Source organism: Ahaetulla prasina, chromosome 6, assembly GCF_028640845.1.
Source record: "Ahaetulla prasina isolate Xishuangbanna chromosome 6, ASM2864084v1, whole genome shotgun sequence".
Lineage (NCBI taxonomy): Eukaryota > Metazoa > Chordata > Lepidosauria > Squamata > Colubridae > Ahaetulla > Ahaetulla prasina.
The window spans coordinates 108,783,750-108,807,495 of record NC_080544.1 but is presented as its reverse complement, the minus strand read 5'-3'; the positions used below and the strand labels follow the sequence as shown (position 1 = coordinate 108,807,495).

At 46.1% G+C, this 23,746-nt stretch overlaps 1 protein-coding gene across 1 annotated transcript in view; it reads left to right on the top strand.

The window, feature by feature from the left end:
• The window catches only part of DVL3 (dishevelled segment polarity protein 3), a 95,966-nt gene that overhangs the window by 32,355 nt on the left and 39,865 nt on the right, over window positions 1-23,746 (top strand). Inside the window, exons 2-5 of the mRNA XM_058187755.1 lie at window positions 15,597-15,666; window positions 17,463-17,584; window positions 20,140-20,246; window positions 21,120-21,255. Of these exons, the coding sequence (XP_058043738.1) occupies window positions 15,597-15,666; window positions 17,463-17,584; window positions 20,140-20,246; window positions 21,120-21,255 (435 nt within the window). The remainder of the gene's footprint in view (window positions 1-15,596; window positions 15,667-17,462; window positions 17,585-20,139; window positions 20,247-21,119; window positions 21,256-23,746) is intronic.

Here is a 23,746-nt window from a genome sequence, read left to right as displayed (position 1 = left end):
CATTCAGACAAATCGCTTTTGATTGTTTCTTATATAATATAATATAATATAACAACAGAGTTGGAAGGGACCTTGGAGGCCTTCTAGTCCAACCCCCTGCCCAGGCAGGAAACCCTACACCATCTCAGTCAGATGGTTATCCAACATTTTCTTGGATTAGGGAGAGTTGTGATTCTCTAGAGCAGGGGCAGTCAACCTTTTTATACCTACCGCCCATTTTTGTATCTCTGTTAGTAGTAAAATTTTCTAACCGCCTACCGGTTCCACAGTAATGCGCCATGTATCGTTGTCTGTGCATGCCTCTCGCACATCGTGGATTGGGTTTGGGGCGGGGGGGGGCACCGGCTACCAGCTCTGCTTGTCTGTTACAGCTGGGTGGTGTGGGGGGAGATGCTTGAGTTATTCTGGGACGAGGCTCTTTTGTTTGCGGTCGCACTACAGCGCCATTTAGTTTCACTTACATAACTTGAACTAAACTTATGTGCAGACAATACAAATAGTATATTTTCAGAAATTTAAATTGTGATGGGGAATTTTATGAAAACCTAATGAAAATGTTTTTAAATAATGCTATGAAATTTTTTAAAAAAGTCAATTAAATTAAAAAAAAGGAAAGTGCTTCAGTATCGGACAAAACCCCTACCGCCCACCATGAAACCTGGAACGCCCACTAGTGGGTGGTAGGGACCAGGTTGACAACCACTGCTGTAGAGAAAATGTATATCAATCATAACGTGCTTCCCCGAAAATAGGACCGGGTCTTATATTAATTTTTGCTCCAAAAGACACATTAGGGCTTATTTTGGGTGAAATACAGTACTAAATGCACCCATCTGGTTGACAGTCTTAACTGGGGCTTATTTAGGGGGTAGGGCTTATATTACGAGCATCCTGAAAAATCATGCTAGGACTTATTTTCTGGTTGGGTCTTATTTTTGGCGAAACAGGGTAGAAGGTGCAGCCATTTCCAAGGTCTGGTCTTCTCAGCTGATAATAAGTGGCTAGAGTGTGGTTGGTATACACCCAATAAATAAATAATACCGTGTTTCCCCGAAAATAAGACCCTGTCTTATATTTTTGTGAACCCTGAACTAAGCGCTTGGCCTTATTTTTGGGGAGATCTTATTTTGGGGTGCGTGGAGCAAGATGGGGCGCCTCTTGCTGTCTTACCTGATTTTCACCTCTGCATTTTGGGGGAGGGCTTATTTTCAGAGAGAGGTTTATTTTAGCGCATGCTCTCAAAAGCCTGATTGGGTTTATTAGGGGATGTCTTATTTTCGGAGAAACAGAGTAACTGTTCGCTTACTTTTCATATTTGATGAAGATCCATCCTAAGTGAAGGCTGTAAGCTGAGGGCAGTGATCAATAATGGTTTGGGATTCTGTATTTTATAAAATGTGGCCAATTTAGGTTAAGTTCAACTCTGGGTAATTGCGTAGACGCATCCATGCTGTTTCCTCGGCAATAATACGAAGCTGGTTCACTATTGTCATGGTTGGGGCCATTGTTTTGATTTCCCACTGTAGGCTACAGCTTCGAACTTTACGGTAATCCTCCAGCCATATGACAGAATAAGAGTTAGAAGGGACCTTAGAGGTCTTCTGGTCCGGCCCCATGCACAAGCAGGAGGCGCTGTACCAGTGATGGCGAACCTTTTTTTTCTTCGGGGGCCGAAAGCGCGGGTGCATGCCCACACCCATAATTCAATGCCCCTATGCACCCTGCCTCTCTGTGCATACCCGTGTGACCTCCCCGCGTTCCCCCACACATGCACGTACGACCCCTCCCGTGTGCCATTTTGACCCTAGCAGGCCTTTCTGAAGACTTCGGAGGCTGGAAATAGCCTGTTTCCAGACTTCCGGTAGGCCCGTTTTTTGCCCTCCCCAGGCTCCAAGAAAGCATCTGGAGCGAAAATGGCCTCCCCTGCCTCCCCCCCGCCCCGAGGCCCTCCAGAGGCCAGAAACGGCCTGTTTCCTCACTTCTGGTGGGCCCAATAGGCCCGTTTTTTGCCTTATCCAGGCTCCAGAGGCTTTCTTGGAGCCTGGGGAGGGCAAAAACGGCCTCCCCCACCCTCCAGAGGCTCCCCAGAGCTGAAAATGCTCTCCCAGAGCCTCTGTGTGAGCCCTGCATCCAAAACGGACTGCATGAAGACTCCTGGGAGGGGAGGGATGGCATGGGCAGGGCCAGCCGAAAATCAGCTGGCCGGCACGCGTATGCGTGCTGGAGCTAAGCTAGGGCAACAACTCGCGTGCTCGCAGATATGGCTCCGCGTGCCACCTGTGGCCCATGTGCCATAGGTTTGCCATCATGGCACTATACTATTTCAAACAAATGGCTCAGCAGTCTCTTTAAAAATCTCCAGTGATGGACTCCTCCACAACAGGGGCCTCTGGTGGCTCAACAGACTAAGCAGTCTGTTATTAACACAGCTGCTTGCAATTACTGCAAGTTCAAGTCGCACCAGGCCCAAGGTTGACTCAGCCTTCCATCCTTTATAAGTTAGGTAAAATGAGGACCCAGATTGTTGGGGGCAATTTTTATTAATTAATTAATTAATTAATTATATTTGTATACCGCCCTTCTCCCGAAGGACTCAGGGCAGTTCACAGCCAATAAAAGACAAAATACATATAATACAAATTAAAAACGATATAAAAAACTGATTCGATAATGGCCTAAAAATTTTAAATACAATTTAAAACCCCGTTTAAAACCCCTAATTAAAAAAACCCTAGATTAAAACTATGTTCAAGCTAGTCCTGCACGTCGAAACAACAGTGTCTTCAGCTCGCGGCGGAAGGTCTGGAGGTCAGGGAGTTGGCGAAGCCCTGAGGCAGCTCGTTCCAGAGGGCGGGAGCCCCCACAGAGAAGGCCCTCCCCCTGGAGGTCGCCAGCCGACATTGTTTGGCTGACGGTATCCGGAGGAGGCCCTCTCTGTGAGAGCGCACTGGTCGGTGTGAGGCTACTGGTGGCAATAAAAGTTGACTTTGTATATAATATACAAATGGATGAAGACTATTGCTTAACACAATGTAAGCCACCCTGAGTCTTCGGAGAAGGGCGGGATATAAATTCAAATTAAAAAAACCACAAAAACTTCTGGATGCAGCCCGTTTTTGCCTCCGAGCCCAGCATGTCTTCATAATTTCCATCTATATTTTTTGTTCTTTACTGGATGGATCCAAAAAAATCCTCTGTAATTGGCCAACGGTTGATGTACTTCGATGTCATCCAAGCATGGATGAGAACTCAGGCCTTATTTTAAAAAAGTCTGCACGTCGACCCAGGTTCTTCCTTTTCTGTTGCACTTCCAGGCTACCATGTAATCAGGGCAAGTATGAACAAGTCCAGTGTGTGGAATTGCATGGAAAATTTACGACCGGGTGTCTAGCCCCTTGAAGGCTTTTGAAGTATGAGGGCAACGCTTGGTGAAATATTGGAAGCCAGGAAACACAGTGCAATTTCAAATAGTCTGGGACCGACTTCATAACTTGCAGAACGGAGAGTAAAATATAAACTCAGGAAATCATCATCTAATATGCAAAACATCTGGAGCAGAAATGGTGTAACTAAGACTCCGTCCAAAGTTCCTTTGCTTCCATGCTGCGTGGATCAGAAATGCCTTTATTTCTAAAAGTGAGACAATACCATGTTTTGTCTAAGACCTTACAGGCATAAAATAGTTCTAACAGCATAGTGAGGGAAGCGGCATTTGATTTAAACCATTTGAATTCCCACGCAGTGCAAGCATCCAAACAATCCATTAAACTATTAAATTTCAGTTCTAAACCATCCTCCCACATACTTTTCGATCCATACTGTCGATTCAGTTTGTCCTATCCTCTCAAATATTTTTTTTAAAGAAAATGATGGCCGGGATATAATAGAATCTGTGTTTATTTGGGAGGGAGAGAAAGAATATGAAATGGAACTACAACACAAAGTTTTTAAGAAGAGTTTGGACAACCATTTGTCTGAAGGTTTCCTGCTTGAGCAGGGGGTTGGACTAGAAGACCTCCAAGGTCCCTTCCAACTCTGTTATTCTGTTCTGTTAATTAAAGATTGTAGCAGAGAGCAAAGATCACGTGAAGTATTAGTGCCACTTTATAATGCCGTGGTAAGGCCACACTTGGAATATTCCATCCAGTTTTGGTCGCCACGATGTAAAAAAAGATGCTGAGACTCTAGAAAGAGTGCAGAGAAGAGCAACAAAGATGATTAGGGGACTGGAGGCTAAAACATATGAAGAACGGTTGCAGGAACTGGGTATGTCTAGTTTAATAAAAAGAAGGACTAGGGGAGACATGAAAGCAGTGTTCCAATATCTCAGGGGTTGCCACAAAGAAGAGAGAGTCAAACTATTCTCCAAAGCACCTGAGGGTAGAACAAGAAGCAATGGCTGGAAACTGATCAAGGAAAGAAGCAACTTAGAACTAAGGAGAAATTTCCTGACAATTAGAACAATTAATCTGTGGAACGATTTGCCTGCAGAAGTTGTGAATGCTCCAACACTGGAAATTTTTAAGAAAATGTTGGATAACCATCTGACTGAGATGGTGTAGGGTTTCCTGCCTGGGCAGGGGGTTGGACTAGAAGGCCTCCAAGGTCCCTTCCAACTCTGTTGTTATATTATATTATATTAAATTTGCAAGTTTTCTAGGAATTAGTTGATTCGCTTTTAATGGATTTGGAGAATGATGTGTTTCTATGAGTCTGCATGGTCTTATGGCCTAAAAGATAGAACTTTATCAGTTAACTTTTGGAATATAGATAGTCCTCCACTTACGACCACAATTGAGCCCAACATTTCCATTGCTAAGCGAGATAGTTAGGTGAGTTTTGCCCCATTTTATGACCTTTCTTGCCACCGTTGTTAAGTGAACCACGGCAGTTGTTAAGCTAGTAAAGTGGTTGTTAAGTGAATCTGGCTTTCTCATGGACATTGCTCGTCAGAAATTCGCAAAAGATGCAAACGTGAGATATTGCAACCGTCATAAAATATGAGTCAGTTGCCAAGCGTCTGAATTTTGATCGTGTAACCATGAGGATGCTGCAGCGGTTGTAAGTGTGAATAGCGGTCATAAGTCACTTTTTTCAGTGTCGTAACTTTGGTCCCTAAAGGAATGGATCGTAAGTTGAGGCCTTAAAAAGAGATTGGATAACCATTTGTCTGAAACGATACAGGGTTTCCTGCCTAAGCAGGGGGTTGGACTAGAAGACCTCCAAGGTGTCCCTTCCAGCTCTGTCGTTCTGTTCAGTTCTTGTTTCCATTCCATTCCATTCCATTTTATTCTTACCTTCCATTGATTAATTCTTGTGCCTTTTTATCTCACCACCTTGTTTTCTGTTTTAATAACCATAAACTGTTTTCAACCCACATCACTCTAAGCCTTTTAATAGTTAAACTGTGTGTCTTTCCCCTCAGACAATTAAAAAAAAAAACTTAAGACAAATGAAAAATTGAAAAACAACAAAATACCTTATCCCACCAGACTTGAAATCCTAGGCTTAGAAAACTTTGAACTCCATCGCCTTCGACAAGACCTAAGTTTAACTCACAGAATCATCTATTGTAATGTCCTTCCTGTCAAAGACTACTTCAGCTTTAATTGCAATAATACAAGGGCAACCAATAGATTTAAACTTAATGTAAACCGCTTTAATCTAGATTGCAGAAAATATGACTTCTGCAACAGAATCATCAGTGCTTGGAATACTTTACCTGACTCTCTGGTCTCTTCCCATAATCCCAAAAGCTTTAACCAAAAACTTTCTACTATTGACCTCACCCCATTCCTAAGAGGACCATAAGGGGCGTGCATAAGCGCACAAACGTGCCTACCGTTCCTGTCCTATTGTTTTTCTTTTCTTCTTCCTATATATGTTTATATGTGTATATACTATATAATCTTTTTGTATGATGTTGTGACAAAATAAATAAATAAATAAATAAATTGTTCTGCTTAAAAAACAAACAAACAACTTGCTACGGTTGCAAAAGTCGATAATAACATTCAGACTCTTTAAAAGTCCCTGAGATTTAAAAGCAAAGCGCATAATGCAATCGGAAAACCCAGGAGCTGTTAGGGACTTAATTTCTTCGGAGTTTACTTCGGGGATAAATAAATATTTATCATGCAAATCTCATCAGTCAAAAAAAAGATAAAGCGAGAGAGATTGTGTTTATCTCTGTTCATATTGGGGGTTCTCCCACCCACCCCCTCTCCTGATTATGAAGTTTGTGGAGAGGAAGGGATGGTTTTGGTTATAATGTTTTGCTATTCACCCACTCAGACGAGGAAGGGTTGATTATGAACAAAGCAAAACTGTATTTGACAACCCTCTGTGAACAACTGGTGTGTTGATGAAAGTTGTTGCTAGATAGAACATCAACAATGACATACGTTTATAGTTTCCTGCTTTTTCAGGGCTGCCAATTTACTCCCCCGCTCTTGCAGTATTTGCCAGTTTTATTTGTGCTTGCTTTCTTTCTCAATTAATTTTCTTCCTGTCTTCTTCTCTCCCAAGTTCCTAAGCTTCCCGCCCCACCTTCCTTCCAACACTGCTGCCTAATTAATCCTTTTACTTACATTCCACAAAACACAAAATCTCTCTGTTTGTAGAAGAAGCAAGGACAAAATAAGCAAGCGGGCTACTACGATTGTCTGGTAAACGCAAAACGCCGAAGGTCAAGCGATCTAGGGCCCCTTGACTAGCATGTCCCGTTGGCCCAGCCTGGAGGAAAATGGGCTTATCAGAAGTCAGATAGATGTCAGCTTTTTAGCAGTTTGAAAGTACAGGTAGTCCTTGACTTACGATCATTCATTTAGTGACCATTCACATCAGGGGTGAAATGCTCCCGGTTTGGACTGGACCGCCTGATCCGGTAGCGATGGTGGGTGGTTCAGAGAACTGATAGCAAAAATCCCCCCACCGCCCCAGCTGAGCCACGCGATCATCAGAGGTTTTTTTTTTCTTTTTTTACTTTTAAAAGCCTTTTTCCTTCGGCTGAAAAAATGCTTTTGAAACTTAAAAAAAAAAGCCTCTGAAGATCGCGCGGCTCAGCTGGGATCGTTAGAACCCTTTAAAAACATTTTTCTAAAACCTCTTCGTCCGAAGAGGTTGTAAAAAAAAAAAAAGCTTTTAAAAGGCTCCTCTGGCAATCCCAGCTGAGTTTCCTGATTGCCAGAACCTTTTAAAAGTATTTTTTTTACAACCTCTTCGGCCGAAAAGGTTGTAGAAAAAATGCTTTAAAAGTTTTTTTTTTAAAAGTTGGCCACGCCCACCCAGTCATATTACACTCCCCCCAACAAGCCACACCCACAGAACCAGTAGTAACAAATTTTACATGTCACCCGATTACCATTTCTCACATGACGCCATGGCCCCATGATTAAAATTCAGATGCTTGGCCAGGGATGGAATTCAGCCGGTTCGGGCCGGTTCGGATGAACCGGTTCGGATGAACCGGGTGAGCCAGCCCACCCACCCCAGCGCTATCCCATCTTATACAATTGCTGTGTTTTTGTGCATAAGACGCGCTTGTTGTGTCTCGTCCAATCTCACCTCAGCCGGGGTGTTCTTATCTGCTTCCGAACACTGAGGAATGTCCTAGTATGCCTCCCGGCCCCAGCCCTAGCTCTATGCCCAGACAGGCTGAAGAGGAGGAAGTATCTCCAGCCCCCAGCTCTGGCTCCATGCCCAGGCAAACGGAGCAACTAGACCCCTCCCCCTCCTCCACAGCATGTGAGCCTGAGGGAGGTCAATTACCAACAGCTGCCGACTGGAGTGATCCTCGCGTCAGAAGACTTGATAGGCGGAGGCAACAGAAGGAAGGGAGGGGCAGGCCTGGATAAATGCTGAGTCATGGAGCCACACCCCATGGCCTATATAAAGGACCTGCTTTCTGGCATTCTCTGAGTCAGGCAAAGTCTAAACATATCTTGCTGAAGTCACTTTCTGGTCTCCTGCCTGCCTTGAGGACTTTGCTAGGACTTTGGCAGAGCTGCAGAGGCACGCCTGATTCGGATTTCCCTGACCCGGCCGTCAGCGGAGGAGTGGGACACGACAGCGCGTGCGAGCAAAGCTATCCCATCTTATACAATTGTCGTGTTTTTGACGCAACATGCACGTGCGCACAGCACGTGCGTATGTGTGTGCAAAGTGAGTGTGTGCACGCTCACACTCACATTTTCGATTCTGGGCGAACCGGTTGTTAAATTAAGCCCACCTCTGTGCTTGGCGACTGATCCATAGTTACGACGGTTGCAGTGTCCCGGGGTTATGTGATCCCCTTTTGCAACCCTCTGACAAGCAAAGTCAATGGGAATTGACTCACTTAGCAACCGCCTTATTAACTTAACAGCTGCAATGGTTCACTGAACAACTGTGAGAAGAAAAGGTTATAGAATGGGGTTAAACTCACTTAGCAACTGCCTTGCTTAACAGTGGAAATGTTGGGCTGAATTTGTGATTGTATGTCGAGGACTTTCTATAGTTCTCAACTGGAGGGCATCTGCCCTTCCCCGCCCCACGGTGGCCCTAGGATATTTTAAGAGAGCCCTCGGTTGAAAAAAAAATGTAACCAGGGGGAGCACAGAAAAGCAAAGTGACCTGTACTATGGGTTTGATCCACCAAACTGCCGACCTTTGTGATCGACAAGCTCAGTGTCTTAGCCACTTGAGCCACCTAGTCAGGCTCTTTGGGCTTGGTTGCTTTCTTGTAGACATTTCATTAATAGAATAGAATAGAATAGAATTTTTATTGGCCAAGTGTGATTGGACACACAAGGAATTTGTCTTGGTGCATATGCTCTCAGTGTACATAAAAGAAAAGATACGTTCAGCAAGGTACAACATTTACAACACAATTGATGATCAATATATCAATATAAATCATAAGGATTGCCAGCAACAAGTTATAGTCATACAGTCATAAATGGAAAGAGATTGGTGATGGGAACTATGAAACGATTAATAGTAGTGCAGATTCAGTAAATAGTCTGACAGTGTTGAGGGAATTATTTGTTTAGCAGAGTGATGGCCTTCGGGAAAAAGCTGTTCTTGTGTCTAGTTGTTCTGGTGTGCAGTGCTCTATAGCGTCGTTTTGAGGGTAGGAGTTGAAACAGTTTATGTCCAGGATGCGAGGGATCTGCAAATATTTTCACGGCCCTCTTCTTGATTCGTGCAGTATACAGATCCTCAATGGAAGGCAAGTTGGTAGCAATTATTTTTTCTGCAGTTCTAATTATCCTCTGAAGTCTGTGTTTTTCTTGTTGGGTTGCAGAACCGAACCAGACAGTTATAGAGGTCATAATGTCATTATTTCATAAATAATTTGAATCCCACCACTGGTTCTCTGCCTTAAATGATTTCTTCCAACAACCAGTTCACCAAACTGCTCAGAAAGTGAACAGCCGGTTCTCCCGAAGTGGTGCGGTTTAAACCAACTGGTGGCTCTTCTTAAGTGTGAAATAGGATTTTTGTGTGTGTTTTTTCATTTCATTGCAAACCAAACAACCCTCGGTTGTGTTGTCTGATTTGTCTACAAATGCAACAGAAGAGAGCATGATGTTAAGCGGGAACCAGATCTCTTATGGGTGTTTGTTTGGATATCTTCCTTTGTGAGCTGAATGTGAAGATTTTTCCTTGCCAGAAACTCCCCACATCATCTGGTCTGAAAACAGGATAAAAATTTCCTTTCAGTTGAGTTGGAGACATCCACGTAGCTTTCTTGGCAGCTTGGAAACTGTTATTTGTTGTAGCTTTCCTTTCTGGTTGCTTTTTTCCCCCCCAACCTCACAGTCTCTCCTTACAGTCTTGGCATATCCTTCTGGGAAGGGGTGGTATTGATTTACTTTCCCTACCGGTTCGCAAATGTGTGTTCTGTTCCCCCTCGCCTCCCACCGAGCGATGGCTTAATTAGCCGGCACTATCAGCTCTGGCAGCAAAATAACGAACTTCTGCCAAGTGTCTCTTTTATCTCCTTCGACGCCGATGAATCACCCAGGAACAAACAGTACTTCAGCTCTTAGTTATAACTGCTACGAAGAGGCACACAGCAGCTCTTGCTGCCTTTATATCCTGTGGGGTGTGGCTCCATGACTCAGCACTTCCTAGGCCTGCCCCACGCCTGCTTCTGTTGTTCCCGCCTCTCCTGCCTACGAAACCTAGGGTCCAGCCAGGCCTGATTGCCATCAGCTGGGTCTCGAGGCGTGGCCTGGGTGGGGGGGGAAGAGTCAGGGGATGGAGGCCTCGTTATCTCCTCCACCTGGCCTGCCTCTGGCTCCTGGAGCTGAGCCAGGGAAGCCGGTGCTCCTGAGGTAAGTCCTGATGGCCCTTCCCCCTCACTTTCCAAGTCACTTTCTGGCAGGGGGCCCGGCTCGGGAGGCGCAGACACAACAATGTGCGCACGCGTGTCCACACATGGGCCCAGCCTTCAGTGCGTGTGCTTTGCTGGTGCGCGCGCCTTCCGCGTTGTACCCGGCCTCAAAAATGTGCCAAAATAGGATGGCATAGAGCTGGGGTGGGTGAGCGGGCCAACTAATGATTTCCGCTACCGGTTCAGGCAAACCAGCTGAATACCATCTCTGCTTCTGGGGTTTCACCTTAAGAACTAACCATGGCTTTTCTGGCTTAACCAGGTGGGCTGTGTAAGTACAGGTAGTCCTCGAGTTTACCTCCACAATTGAGCTCGAATTTCCGGTTGCTAAGCAAGGCAGTTAAGTGAATTTTGCTCCCTTTTACCGTCTCTCCTTTGCCCCTTTTTACTGTTGCTAAGTGAATCGCTGTCACGGTTAAGTTAGTAACACGGTTGTTAAGTGAATCTGGCTTCCCCATTAACATTGCTTGTCAGAGAGTCGCAAGAGGTAAACCACGTAACCTTGGGACACATTGTAAACATGTGCCCCAGTCGCCAAGCGCCCAAATTTTGATCACGTGACCATGGGGGCGGGCGGATGCACAATGGTTATAAATGTGAAAAATGGTCGTAAGTCACTTTTTTTTCAGTGCCGTTGTAAGTTTGAACGGTCACTAAATGATTGTAAGTTGAGGACCATCTGTATTGGGAAAAAGAGGGTTGTGAGATAATGCCCTCTCTTGCATTTTGGGGAAAACAGCATCCTTTAAAACAGGGGTCTCCAACCTTGTCCACTTTAAGACTTGTGAACTTCAACTCCCAGAATTCCTCAGCCAGCAAAGCTGGCTGAGGAATTCTGGGAGTTGAAGTCCACAAGTCTTAAAGTGGACAAGGTTGGAGACCCCTGCTCTAAAATGGCCGTCATGCCATACCAGGAATATGCTAGCCGATTGGTGGATAATTAAGGCAACTTTAGGACTTATGGACTTCAACTCCCAGAATTCCAGAGCCAGCATGGTTCAGGAATTTTGGGAGTTGAAGTCCACAGGCCCTAAAGTTGCCATACTTCTGGCCTAGCTTGTCTTAAATTTTTCTTGTTTTCCCGCTAAGTCATCTCACTGAGGTCAAAGAGAAAAGGTTAGCTGGTTTAACGGGATCGGAAAATAAATCGGAGCTCATTTTTTCTGCACAAAGATGGGATGCTTTTCCTTTGATGTTTTCAAAAAGAAGAAAGTAGCTTGGAAGCCAGCCAGAGTTGTCGTATTTGATTTTGGGGAAAGGCAGCCCAAGCATCGTATTGGGGAAAAAAAAATTACGCAGATTCAGGTAGTCCTCGACTTACGACGACAGTTGAGCTCCAAATTTCGGTTGCCAAGTGAAACACTTGTTAAGCGAGTTTGCCCCGTTTTACGGCCTTTCTCGCCACAGTTGTTAAGCGAATCACGGTAGTTGTTAAATTAGACAAACTGTCGTTAAGGGAATCTGGTTTCCCTGTTTGACTTGGCTCCATTGACCCGGAAAGTCGCTAGAGGGGATGATCACATGACCCCAGGACACTGCCAAGCGTCTAGATTTTGATCCCATGTCTGGCGGGGTGGGTGGGTGTTGCAGCTACCGTAAGTGTGAAAACTGGTCACAAATCCCTTGTTTTCCAGCCCCGTCATAACTTTGAACAGTCACTAGACAAACGGTTGTAAGTCGAGGACTACCTTTCAGCAAGTTGACAGCTGTCCCGTAGAGGGCAGAGTATAAAAAAATATATATTCTGAATTACCGTTTCCGTTTCCATTAGTTTGGCAATCGTTTGGGAATGTCGGGAGTTGTGGATTTGGTAACTATTTGCTGGCGGATCCTCCTAGGTGTGCGGGAGAAGAAAATGCCCAGGGCCCTCCCCCGCCTTCCCCCCCCCCCCCCGCTTTTCCCCTCCTCCTTCCTTGTCCTCTTGCTGAGCTGAGGTTCTTGCAGGAATGAGCTTTTTCTGCTTGCAAAGCACATTCCTCAAAGCCTCAAAAACTCCGTTTTGGCAGCGGCTGCAGAATTTGCCTGTTGAAGTCAGAGCCGGGCCCAATTTGACAGTCTTCCTTAACAAAAGTCGAAGTGGGTTGCTGTGTGTGTGTGTGTGTGTGTGTGTGTGTGTGTGTGTGTGTGTGTGTGTGTGGATTTAGATGGAGGCAAGGAAGCTAATGGAGACCCTCTTCTCAATTGTCAAGCCGCTTCTCCTCTAATTCTTCAAAGGGCCTTCTGTCTCTCACATTCAAAGACCCCTTGTGTAACCCGTGGAGGTTGGATAGTTTTGTAATGGGGCTGACTGGGTTCGCTCAACTAGAGATAGCTAATGCATTTTTTAAACGGGGCCGTGGTAGCTCAGTGGCTAAGAGGCTGAGCTTGTCGATCGAAAGGTCGGCGGTTCAGCGGTTCGAATCCCTGGTGCCATGTAACGGGGTGAGCTCCCGTGACTTGTCCCAGCTTCTGCCAACCTAGCAGTTTGAAAGCATGTAAAAAATGCAAGTAGAAAAAATAGGGACCACCTTTGGTGGGAAGGTAACAGCGTTCCGTGCGCCTTTGGCGTTGAGTCATGCCGGCCGCAAGACCACGGAGACGTCTTCGGACAGCGCTGGCTCTTCGGCTTTGAAACGGAGATGAGCACCGCCCCCTAGAGTCAGGAACGAGTAGCACATATGTGCGAGGGGAACCTTTAATGCAATTTTTATTACTTTTTCAGTTGATCTCTTTTCTTTTCTGTCTATATGTATTAGCTAGCTGTTGCCCTGCTGACTTTGATGTATTTCAAAAGATAAATAGGTTTATTTGAGAGAATCCCAGGCTAAACTGGAGAGGTGAAAAACGTTCCAGAAAAAGACATTTAATTTTTTTTTTAAAAGGCACACCACTTCAGTAATGCTACCAGCAATAATTCATAAATTGTCCCTAAACACTGAGTTTGACATGAAAAAGCGCCTTTACTTTTCCACCTCTGGAGATTAGTGACCTAAAATAAAATAGAAAAACTTCTTTTCTTTATTCGAGTCAGAAAGGACTTACAAATTCAAATAAAATGGGTATAAAATAGGTCATTGTAAAAAACATAGCGCGTAAAGAAGTATGCCAAATAAATGAGATTGAAACTAAATGACATTTGCCAAGCATTGGGCCACGCTGAGACCATTTTCTCTCGCCAGCATGAAGTCTTTCTCTATATGTTGAAGAATATTGTAGGCACCATAGAATATGTCAGATATGTTGAGAGAGAGAGAGAGAGAGAGAGAGAGAGAATCAGAATAGAGCTGTAAGGGACCTTAGAGGTCTTCTAGCAGCTTAAAAACTTCCAGTGATGGAGCGCCCACAACTTTCTGGTGGCAAGCTGTTCCATTGATTAATTGTCCTCGCAGTTAGGAAGTTTCTCTTTCATTCTAGGTTGCTTCTCTCTTTAATCTCAAAACAACGCTATAGAGCGCTATAGAGCACTGCACACCAGAACAACTAGACACAAGAACAATTTTTTCCCGAAGGCCATCACTCTGCTAAACAAATAATTCCCTTAACACTGTCAAACTATTGACTAAATCTGCACTACTATTAATCTTCTCATCGTTCCCATCACCAATCTCTTTCCACTTATGACTGTATGACTGTAACTTTGTTGCTGGTAATCCTTATGATTTATATTGATATATTGACCATCATTGTGTTGTAAATGTTGTACCTTGATGAACGTATCTTTTCTTTTATGCACACTGAGAGCATATGCACCAAGACAAATTCCTTGTGTATCCAATCACACTTGGCCAATAAAAAAATTCTATTCTATTCTATTCTAATTAGTTTCCATTCGTTGTTCTCTCTCTTTTTTTTTTGTGGCGACCTCTCAGATACTGGAATACTGGAATATGCTATCATGTCACCTCAATCCTTCTTTTCTCTAAACTAGCCCTACCCAATTCCTACAACCATCTTCCTATATTCTTGCTATGCTTTAGTTTGCAGGTCTTCTTTAATCATCTTAATTGCTCTTCTCTGCCTTTCAACAGGCCCTGAAGAATACAACTCCTCTGCATTTATCCATCCCTCCTGTTAAGAATTATCCATAGGATGTGAATGGAATATTACAGGAGTGGCCAAAATTGTGGAACCCTTTTGGGAAAAGTGTATTTTTGAGGTTTGATGACTAATAAAACCACTTTTTTGGGGAGTTTCAAGATAATCCTATTCCACTGCTGGAATGGCCTGGGAATAGCCCAGACCTTAACCCAATTGAAAATCTATTGAGCCAACTAGAGAATATTGTTAGTCAGAAGCCACCCAGCAATTAAACCCAGTTAATAGAAGCCATCATTCAATCTTGGTTTCACGATAACAGCTGCAGAACTAAAAAGACTTGGTTCACCCCATGGGAAGACGTAAGGCCATCATTCATGCTAAGGGTTACCCACCTAAATATTAACTGACCTGATAATTTTTGTAGATCTCATTTTTTTTCTATGGCGATAATTTTTGTTTATCTCGCTTTTTCTATGTGTTTCACTTTTCTTCTTTAAACTGTACCTGCTATTCTAATATCAAATCCTTCCTAAAAGTTATTGGATTACGTTCTTGATTAAATTATATTTCCATTGATATATAGTTTTATAGTACTACTGCAAAAAAAAAAAAGGGTTGTTATTTTTTTAAAAAATTTGCATTTATATCCTGGCCTTCTCCGAAGACTCAGGGCGGCTTACATTGTGTTAAGCAATAGTCTTCATCCATTTGTATATTATATACAAAGTCAACTTATTGCCCCCAACAATCTGGGTCCTCATTTTACCTACCTTATAAAGCAGGGGTGTCCAAACTTGGTCCCTTTAAGACTTGTGGACTCCAACTCCCAGAGTCCCTCAGCCAGCAAAGCTGGCTGAGGAACTCTGGGAGTTGAAGTCCAAGTCAAAGGACCAAGTTTGACACCTGTTATAAAGGATGGAAGGCTGAGTCAACCTTGGGCCTGGTGGGGCTTGAACCTGCAGTAATTGCAAGCAGCTGCTGTTAATAACAGACTGTCTTACCAGTCTGAGCCACAGAGGCTCAGACTGGTAAGTCTTATTAGCTAGTTTTAGAAAATACACTTTCCCAAAAAGGTTTCCACAATTTGTATCCATAGTGTTACTTACTCACAGGATATTCCGCTTCTGAAGGTCCTAACAATACTATGCACAATATAACGTCATTTTGCTTTCTCTTTTTTTTTTTAAAAAAAACACAGCGTGGTGAAAGAGGAAATTTCGGACGACAATGCAAAACTTCCCTGCTTCAATGGGCGAGTGGTGTCGTGGGTAAGTGGCATTTTTGACGCAGTATCTCTGTACTCTTCTCATGCTCTGATCCCATTCAGTGCGCCTCATTCACAGGGCTTCTGTTGTGTCCCCCTCCCCCACCGACGATCGGGTCTAGGAAGTCCGTATCAAGCGTGGCAACGAAGCCTCTGCAGCTTTGCCAAATTCCTTCCAGGTTTCTCAGGGCAGGCAGGAGTCCAAGTTGTGACTTCAGCAATAGCAGCAAACTAGTTGAGACTTTGCTTGACTCAAGGTTGGAATGCCAAAAGCAGGTCTTCTATATAGGCTTTGGGGCGTGGCTCCATGACTCAGCATTTATCCAGGCCTGCCCCTCCCTTCCTTCTGCTGGCGTCACCTCTCAGATCTCCGGAAGCGAGGATCCTCCCACTCTGAATTGTCTTCAGCTGTGTCTACTGTCGGCATCTGGGAAAGGGAGAGGTCGGAGGGAGCAGGTCCGGGTAATTGCACCACTTGGCTGACTTCCTGCTCTGACGGCTGCGTCGAAGGAACACACACTGTATGAGTGAGCTGTATTGGGTTTCTGTTTTCACTCCTTGACTCCTCTCCGGGCATGCTGGAGGCATGACAGGCCGTTCATCTTCATTATCAGACTCGGAGTCTGATAACAGGCCCGGGAGGAGACGGGAGGGGCCGGCTGAGGAGGACGAGGCACAACAGCATCTTTCTCTGACCTAGAGGTTCCTCTATTGAAGATGTGGGGTGAGGGATTTATTTATTTATTAAATTTCTACACTGCCCATTTCACCTAGATCAGGGGTCTCCAAGCTTGGCAACTTTAAGACTTGTGGACTCCAACTCCCAGATTTCTTCAGTCAGCAAAGCTGAACTGTGGGAGTTGAAGTCCACAAGTCTTAAAGTTGCCAAGCTTGGAGACCCCTGACCTACATGACCCTGGGCTGTTTACCACATCATACAGGTAGTCCTCGACGTACGGCCACAACTGAAAACCAAAATTTCTGTTGCTAAGCAAGGTAGTTGTTAAAAGTGAGTTTGGGCCAGGGATCCCCAAACTCACTTTCACTCTGCTTGGGATTACTTGGTATTCCTCAATGGGGAGCTTAGTGGGTATCCGTGCGATGCCACGGCACGGATGATTTTTATAGAGCTTGCGTAGGAAGGTGCAGGTAATTTTCCACCCCAGGTATTTTATTTGTTTCTGTTATTTATAGAAGAGAGTATTTGTAGCTCAGGGTTGAAAGGAGAGGCCCTTGTTGCTCTCTGAGCTTGATGGCTTCCTTGCAGATGTTCCATGAGCCAACTAGGTAACATCATCAGGGCTAGAAGGGGGGAGGAGGAGGAGGAGGAAGAGGAGGAGAAGGAGGAGGACTGTGGGGCCTTGGTGCTCTCTGAGCTTGGTGGTTCCTCACAGATGGTCCATGAGCCAACTAGGTAACATCATCAGGGCTAGAAGTGGGGAGGAGGAGGAGGAAGAGGAGGAGAAGGAGGAGGATGAAGAGAAGAAGGAGGAGGAGAAGGAAGAGGAGGAGAAGAAGGAGGACTGTGGGGCCTTGGTGCTCTCTGAGCTTAGTGGTTCCTCGCAGATGGTCCATGAGCCAACTAGGTAACATCATCAGGGCTAGAAGGGGGGAGGAGGAGGAGGACTGTGGGGTCCTTGGTGCTTTGGTTGTTTCCTCACAGATGTTTCATTACCCAACTAGGTAACATCATCAGTGTATCAGTGATATTTTGCAAGAACCTTGCCTTCACTTCCAAAAGAAAAAAATTCTTACCTCTCCCAGTTGGCTTATCTCTCCTGTAAACCTTTCTCCTTCCAGCTGGTGTCCGCTGAGGGATCTCATTCGGATGCTGGGTCCGTTTGTGCCGAAAGCCAGCCGGAACTGCCACCTTCCATCGAGCGAACCGGAGGCATCGGAGATTCCAGGCCTCCTTCGTTTCAGTAAGTCAGGTAGCAGCGCAAAGAGAAGCTTTGGAGGAAGCGGAAAGTTATTAGGTTTGAGATGCTGAACACGTCGCGCCTGGAAATATTGGGCGTTTTTTTGCAATATGAGTAGCAGGGACAGTTCTCTAGATTTGGTGGCATCTCGATCTGTATGGATTCATTACCGACCCAAAGCGGTTTTCTTCCTTGGATACCAAACTTGACACCAGATTTTAAATATACTGGAAATCTTGGAGAAAAACCTGCAGGACACTTGAATCAGTGGCCTTATAAGTAGTCCTTGACTTACAGCCATTCGTTTACTGACCGTTCAAAGCTACAGAGGCACTGACTTATGGCTGTTTTTCACACTTAACGGCGGTTGCAGCATCCCCCTGGTCCCGGTGATCAAAATTCGAACACTTGGCAACTGACTCACATTTATGACGGTTGCAATTTCCCGGGGTCATGTGACCCGCCTTCTGACAAGCAAAGTCCATGGGGAAGCCAGGTTCACTGAACAAACCGTGTTACTAACTTAAGCCAGCTGCAGTGATTCAGTGAACAAGAAACGGGGCCGCAACTCACTTAACAGCTGCCTCGCTTAGCGATGGAAATTTGGGGCTCCGTTGTGGTCGTAAGTCGAGGACTACCTTGTATGTATTTTGATTCATTTCCTTTTTTAAAAAAAAAGACACGAGGGTGGGGAAGATGGGTGTGTCATCCCTGCTGTGCAGCGTGAAGTGGTGGAATCCAGAGTGGCTTGTGTGTTTGCTGCATGGTTGAGTTGGCCACCAGGACTTCTGGATGGCAGCTTGCCTTACAACTGTTCTGTCCTCCTTCGCCTCCCTCCGAGTGATGGCTTAATTAGCTGGCACTATCAGCTCTGGCAGCAGAATAGCGAACGTCTGCCAAGTTCTCTGACAACTCCCTCGACGCTGGTGAGTCACTCAGGAACAAACTTCGGCTCTTAGTTAATCAGTTGATTTGCCTGCTACGAAGAGACACAGCAGTGCTCACTGCCTTTATGTCCTGTGGGGTGTGGCTCCATGACTCAGCACTTCCTAGGCCTGCCCCATCCCTGCTTCTGTTGTTCCCTCCTCTCCTGCCTATGAAACCTAGGGTCCAACCAAGCCTGATTGCTATCAGCTGGGTCTGAAGGCGTGGCCTGGAGGGGGAAAGAGTCAGGGGATGGAGGCCACATTATTTCCTCCACCAGGCCTGCCTCTGGCTCCTGGAGCTGAGCCATGGAAGTTGGTGCTCCCGAGGTAAGTCCTGACAGCCCTTCCCCCTCACTTTCCAAGTCACTTTCTGGCAGGAGGCCCGGCTCGGGGGGGGGGAGTGCAGACACAACAGCCACACATTTGTTGGCAGAGGCGGGCTTTACATAATTTTAGCACCAGTTCTCTGTGCACCAAAAATGTGAGCGCATGCGCTTAGAAAATGTGGCTAAACAGGATGGCATAGCCCCAGGGTGGGTGGCCGGGGGTGAGCCCACCTGCAGGTTTCCACCACCGATTTGCCCAAACCGGTTCGAACCGACTTACCACTACCGCGGTTTATTGGGGGTTTACGACCTACTGAAATAATACCTTTTTGCCTTGCAGCCCAAATAGTGGGGGAAGCCGGGAGAACCTGGACAATGAGACGGAGACAGACTCAGTGGTGTCAGTTCAGAGGGAACGACCACGCAGGAAGGAGGGTACAGAACATGGTGAGGATTCCCCCCCTTCTCCCCTGCCCCCAAAATCAAACCTGTGGCTGTGTTCGCACAACATGTATCCTTGTGCTAAATCTGTTCTGTCCCCCTCGCCTCAGTCCGAGCGATGGCTTAATTAGCCTGCACTATCAGCTCTGGCAGCAAACTAGCGAGCGTCTGCCAAGTGTCTCTGTTATCTCCCTTGATGCTGATGAGTCAACAAACAGTACTTCAGCTCTAGTCAAGCAGTTGATTTGCCTGCTACGAAGAGGCGTAGCAGCCCTCGCTGCCTTTATATCCTGTGGGGTGTGGCTCCATGACTCAGCACTTCCTAGGCCTTCCCCACCCCTGCTTCTGTTGTTCCCGCCTCTCCTGCCTATGAAACCTAGGGTCCAACCAAGCCTGATTGCTATCAGCTGGGTCTGAAGGCGTGGCCTGGGGGAAAGAGTCAGGGGACGGAGGCCTCGTTATTTCCTCCACCAGGCCTGCCTCTGGCTCCTGGAGCTGAGCCATGGAAGTTGGTGCTCCCGAGGTAAGTCCTGACAGCCCTTCCCCCTCACTTTCCAAGTCACTTTCTGGCCGGAGGCCCGGCTCGGGGGGGGGGGGGAGCGCAGACACAACAGCCACACATTTGTTGGCAGAGGCGGGCTTTACATAATTTTAGCACCAGTTCTCCGTGCACCAAAAATGTGAGCGCATGAGCTTAGAAAATGTGGCTAAACAGGACGGCATAGCGCCGGGGCGGGTGGCCGGGGGTGAGCCCACCTGCAGGTTGCCACCACCGGTTTGCCCGAACCGGTTCGAACCGACTTACCACTACCGCGGTTTATTGGGGGTTTACGACCTACTGAAATAATACCTTTTTGCCTTGCAGCCCAAATAGTGGGGGAAGCCGGGAGAACCTGGACAATGAGACGGAGACAGACTCTGTGGTGTCAGTTCAGAGGGAACGACCACGCAGGAAGGAGGGTCCAGAACATGGTGAGGATTCTCCCCCTTCTCCCCTGCCCCCAAAATCAAACCTGTGTCTGTGTTCGCACAACATGTATCCTTGTGCTAAATCTGTTCTGTCCCCCTCGCCTCAGTCCGAGCGATGGCTTAATTAGCCTGCACTATCAGCTCTGGCAGCAAACTAGCGAGTGTCTGCCAAGTGTCTCTGTTATCTCCCTTGATGCTGATGAGTCAACAAACAGTACTTCAGCTCTAGTCAAGCAGTTGATTTGCCTGCTACGAAGAGGCGTAGCAGCCCTCGCTGCCTTTATATCCTGTGGGGTGTGGCTCCATGACTCAGCACTTCCTAGGCCTTCCCCACCCCTGCTTCTGTTGTTCCCGCCTCTCCTGCCTACGAAACCTAGGGTCCAGCCAGGCCTGATTGCCATCAGCTGGCTCTGGAGGCGTGGCCTGGGGGGGAAAGAGTCAGGGGACGGAGGCCTTGTTATCTCCTCCACCTGGCCTGCCTCTGGCTCCTGGAGCTGAGCCAGGGAAGCCGGTGCTCCCGAGGTAAGTCCTGATGGCCCTTCCCCCTCACTTTCCAAGTCACTTTCTGGCAGGGGGCTCGGCTCGGGGAGGGGTGGGGGCGCAGACACAACAAAATCCTAATTTACTCAGTTCGTCCCTGAGGCCCAATTGATAAGCTAAAATGCAGTTGGTGAGTTTGGGACTGAGTGAATTTAGCCTTTTGAGTCGGCCAGGGCAAGTTGACCGTGACAAGTTATCCCATTCCGACATGCGATGCCTTACGCTCCCAAGACAGATGGTGGAATAGAAAGAATGAACCAGCAAAAGAGGGCGATTTAATTTGTGCACAGCATTTTTTTTTCACAAAGAAAAAGACTCCGTCTCGGTTTTCTCCAGCTCCCAGGGTGAACGGGATGACCAAGGGGGACCGGCGGCGGGAACTGGGGGGCTATGAAAGCTCCTCCACCCTGATGAGTAGTGAACTGGAGACCACCAGCTTCTTTGATTCCGATGAGGATGAATCCACCAGCAGGTAAGGCAGAGAGCGAGAAGGTGAAATGATTCTTGTAAAAATGATGCTGTAGGTTGCTTTTTCTTTTTGGGGCTAAGTGCCTCGATGATTTATTTATTTATTTATTTAAATTTTTATACCGCCCTTCTCCCGAAGGACTCAGGGCGGTGTACAGGCAAAGATAAAAACAATAAAATATACAAAGTTAAAATATCAATTTAAAATACATATTCAATAATGGCCAAATTAAAACCGTCAATTGACCCAACCTAAAATAACCCATATAAAATTACTAAAATTTAAAATTTAAAAATCAGGCCAGTCCCGCTTGGATAAATAAGTAAGTTTTTAATTCCTGGCGAAAGGTCCGAAGGTCAGATAAACCCGGGGGAAGTTCGTTCCAGAGGGTAGGTGCTCCAACAGAGAAGGCCTTTCCCCTGGGGGCCGCCAGCCGGCATTGCTTGGCGGACGGCACCCTGAGAAGACCCTCTCTGTGGGAGCGTACGGGTCGATGGGAGGCATAAGGTAACAGCAGGCGGTCCCGTAAGTACCCGGGCCCTAAGCCATGGAGCGCTTTAAAGGTGGTAACCAAAATCTTGAAGCGCACCCGAAAGACCACAGGTAGCCAGTGCAGACTGCGCAGGAGCGGTGTTACCCGGGAGCAACGTGTGGCTCCCTCAATCACCCGCGCAGCTGCATTCTGGACTAACTGGAGTCTCCGAGTGCACTTCAGGGGTAGCCCCATGTAGAGAGCATTGCAATAATCCAGACGAGAAGTGACGAGAGCATGAGTGACTGTGCATAAGGCATCCCGGTCCAGAAAGGGACGCAACTGGCGAACCAGGCGAACCTGGTAAAAGGCTCTCCTGGAGACGGCCGCCAAGTGATGATGATGATGGAGGATCTTCTCTAACATGGGTTGGGATTAAACCCTGCGCTCAGCTGATATATCGAGTAAGTTCCTGTTGGCCAGGTTTACTTCACATGCTAAAGTAGAGGTAAAGTACAGGTAGTCCTCGACTTACAAACATTCGTTTAGTGACTGTTCAAAGTTGCAACGCCATTGAAAATAGTGATTTACGACCGTTTTTCATACTGACAACTGTTGCAGCATCCCCAACGGACTTGTGATCAAAATTCGGAAGCTTGGCAACTGGCTCATATTTATGACGGTGTTTCGCGTCTGCTGATGCTACAATAACAGTTTTGTTTAGGGATAATTGAAAGTTACAGCGGCATTGAAAAAGTGAGCTTAACATACAGAGTCAAAGAATAAGATGTATTAGAAAGTTTTGATTTTTTAAAATAAAAATGCTTTAAAAAAAAAAAAAGTTTAGAGGAGGGTGAGAGAAAGGTTCCCCCCCCATTTTTTTTCCCATTAAGGCCAAAGAATTTGAAAGAATACAATACATTTTGTAAATAAAAATGGTGACAGTTCACAGAGATTACTACGTGCAAATAGAAATACACGTTATTTCCATAGCAAGGAAGATAAAGCAGGAATGTTAAATTGATTACTTTATAGAGGAAAATATGTTCTTATTTGGATATCACCTCTGGAATTCGTGCTTGTGAAGAAAAAAAATGAAACTTTGATCTTGGTTTTTGTTGATTAGAAAGATTTGGTGTTATAGAAATGGCTGGTTATATATTAATGTGTAAAAGCAAAAAAGTTGAGGTTAGGGTGTGTTCATCTTGTACCGTGCTAGGAAGAGTTGGAAGTCAATTTCATTCATTTTCTCTTCCCCCTTGTATCTCACACCCCCTTTCCTTCGCTTTCCCTCTCTTAATTTCCTATTTTCTTTTCTTTCTTTTTTTTTGGTATTTTATATAATAAAATAGAAGGGACACGGTGGCTCAGGAGCTAGGAGTTTGAGCTTGTCAATCGAAAGGTCGGCAGCTCAGCGGTTCGAATCCCTAGTGCTGCCATGTAACAGGGTGAGCTCCCGTTACTTGTCCCAGCTTCTACCAACCTAGCAGTTTCGAAAGCACGTAAAAATGCAAGTAGAAAAAATAGGGACCACCTTTGCTGGGAAGGTAACAGTATTCTGTGCACCATTGGCATTGAGTCATGCCGGCCACACGACCATGGAGACGTCTTCGGACAGCACTGGCTCTTCGGCTTTGAAACGGAGATGAGCACCGCCCCCTAGAGTGGGGATTATAGATATCCATTCCCTCCCTACTCCAGGGGAAGGATATTGCAAAATCGCCATTCTCTCCCCATTCCTGGGGGAAGGATACTGCAAAATCCCCATTCCCACTCCAGGGGAAGGCGTAGCAGCCCTCGCTGCCTTTATATCCTGTGGGTGTGGCTCCATGACTCAGCACTTCCTAGGCCTTCCCACCCCTGCTTCTGTTGTTCCCGCCTCTCCTGCCTACGAAACCTAGGGTCCAGCCAGGCCTGATTGCCATCAGCTGGCTCTGGAGGCGTGGCCTGGGGGAAAGAGTCAGGGGCGGAGGCCTTGTTATCTCCTTGATGCTGATGAGTCAACAAACAGTACTTCAGCTC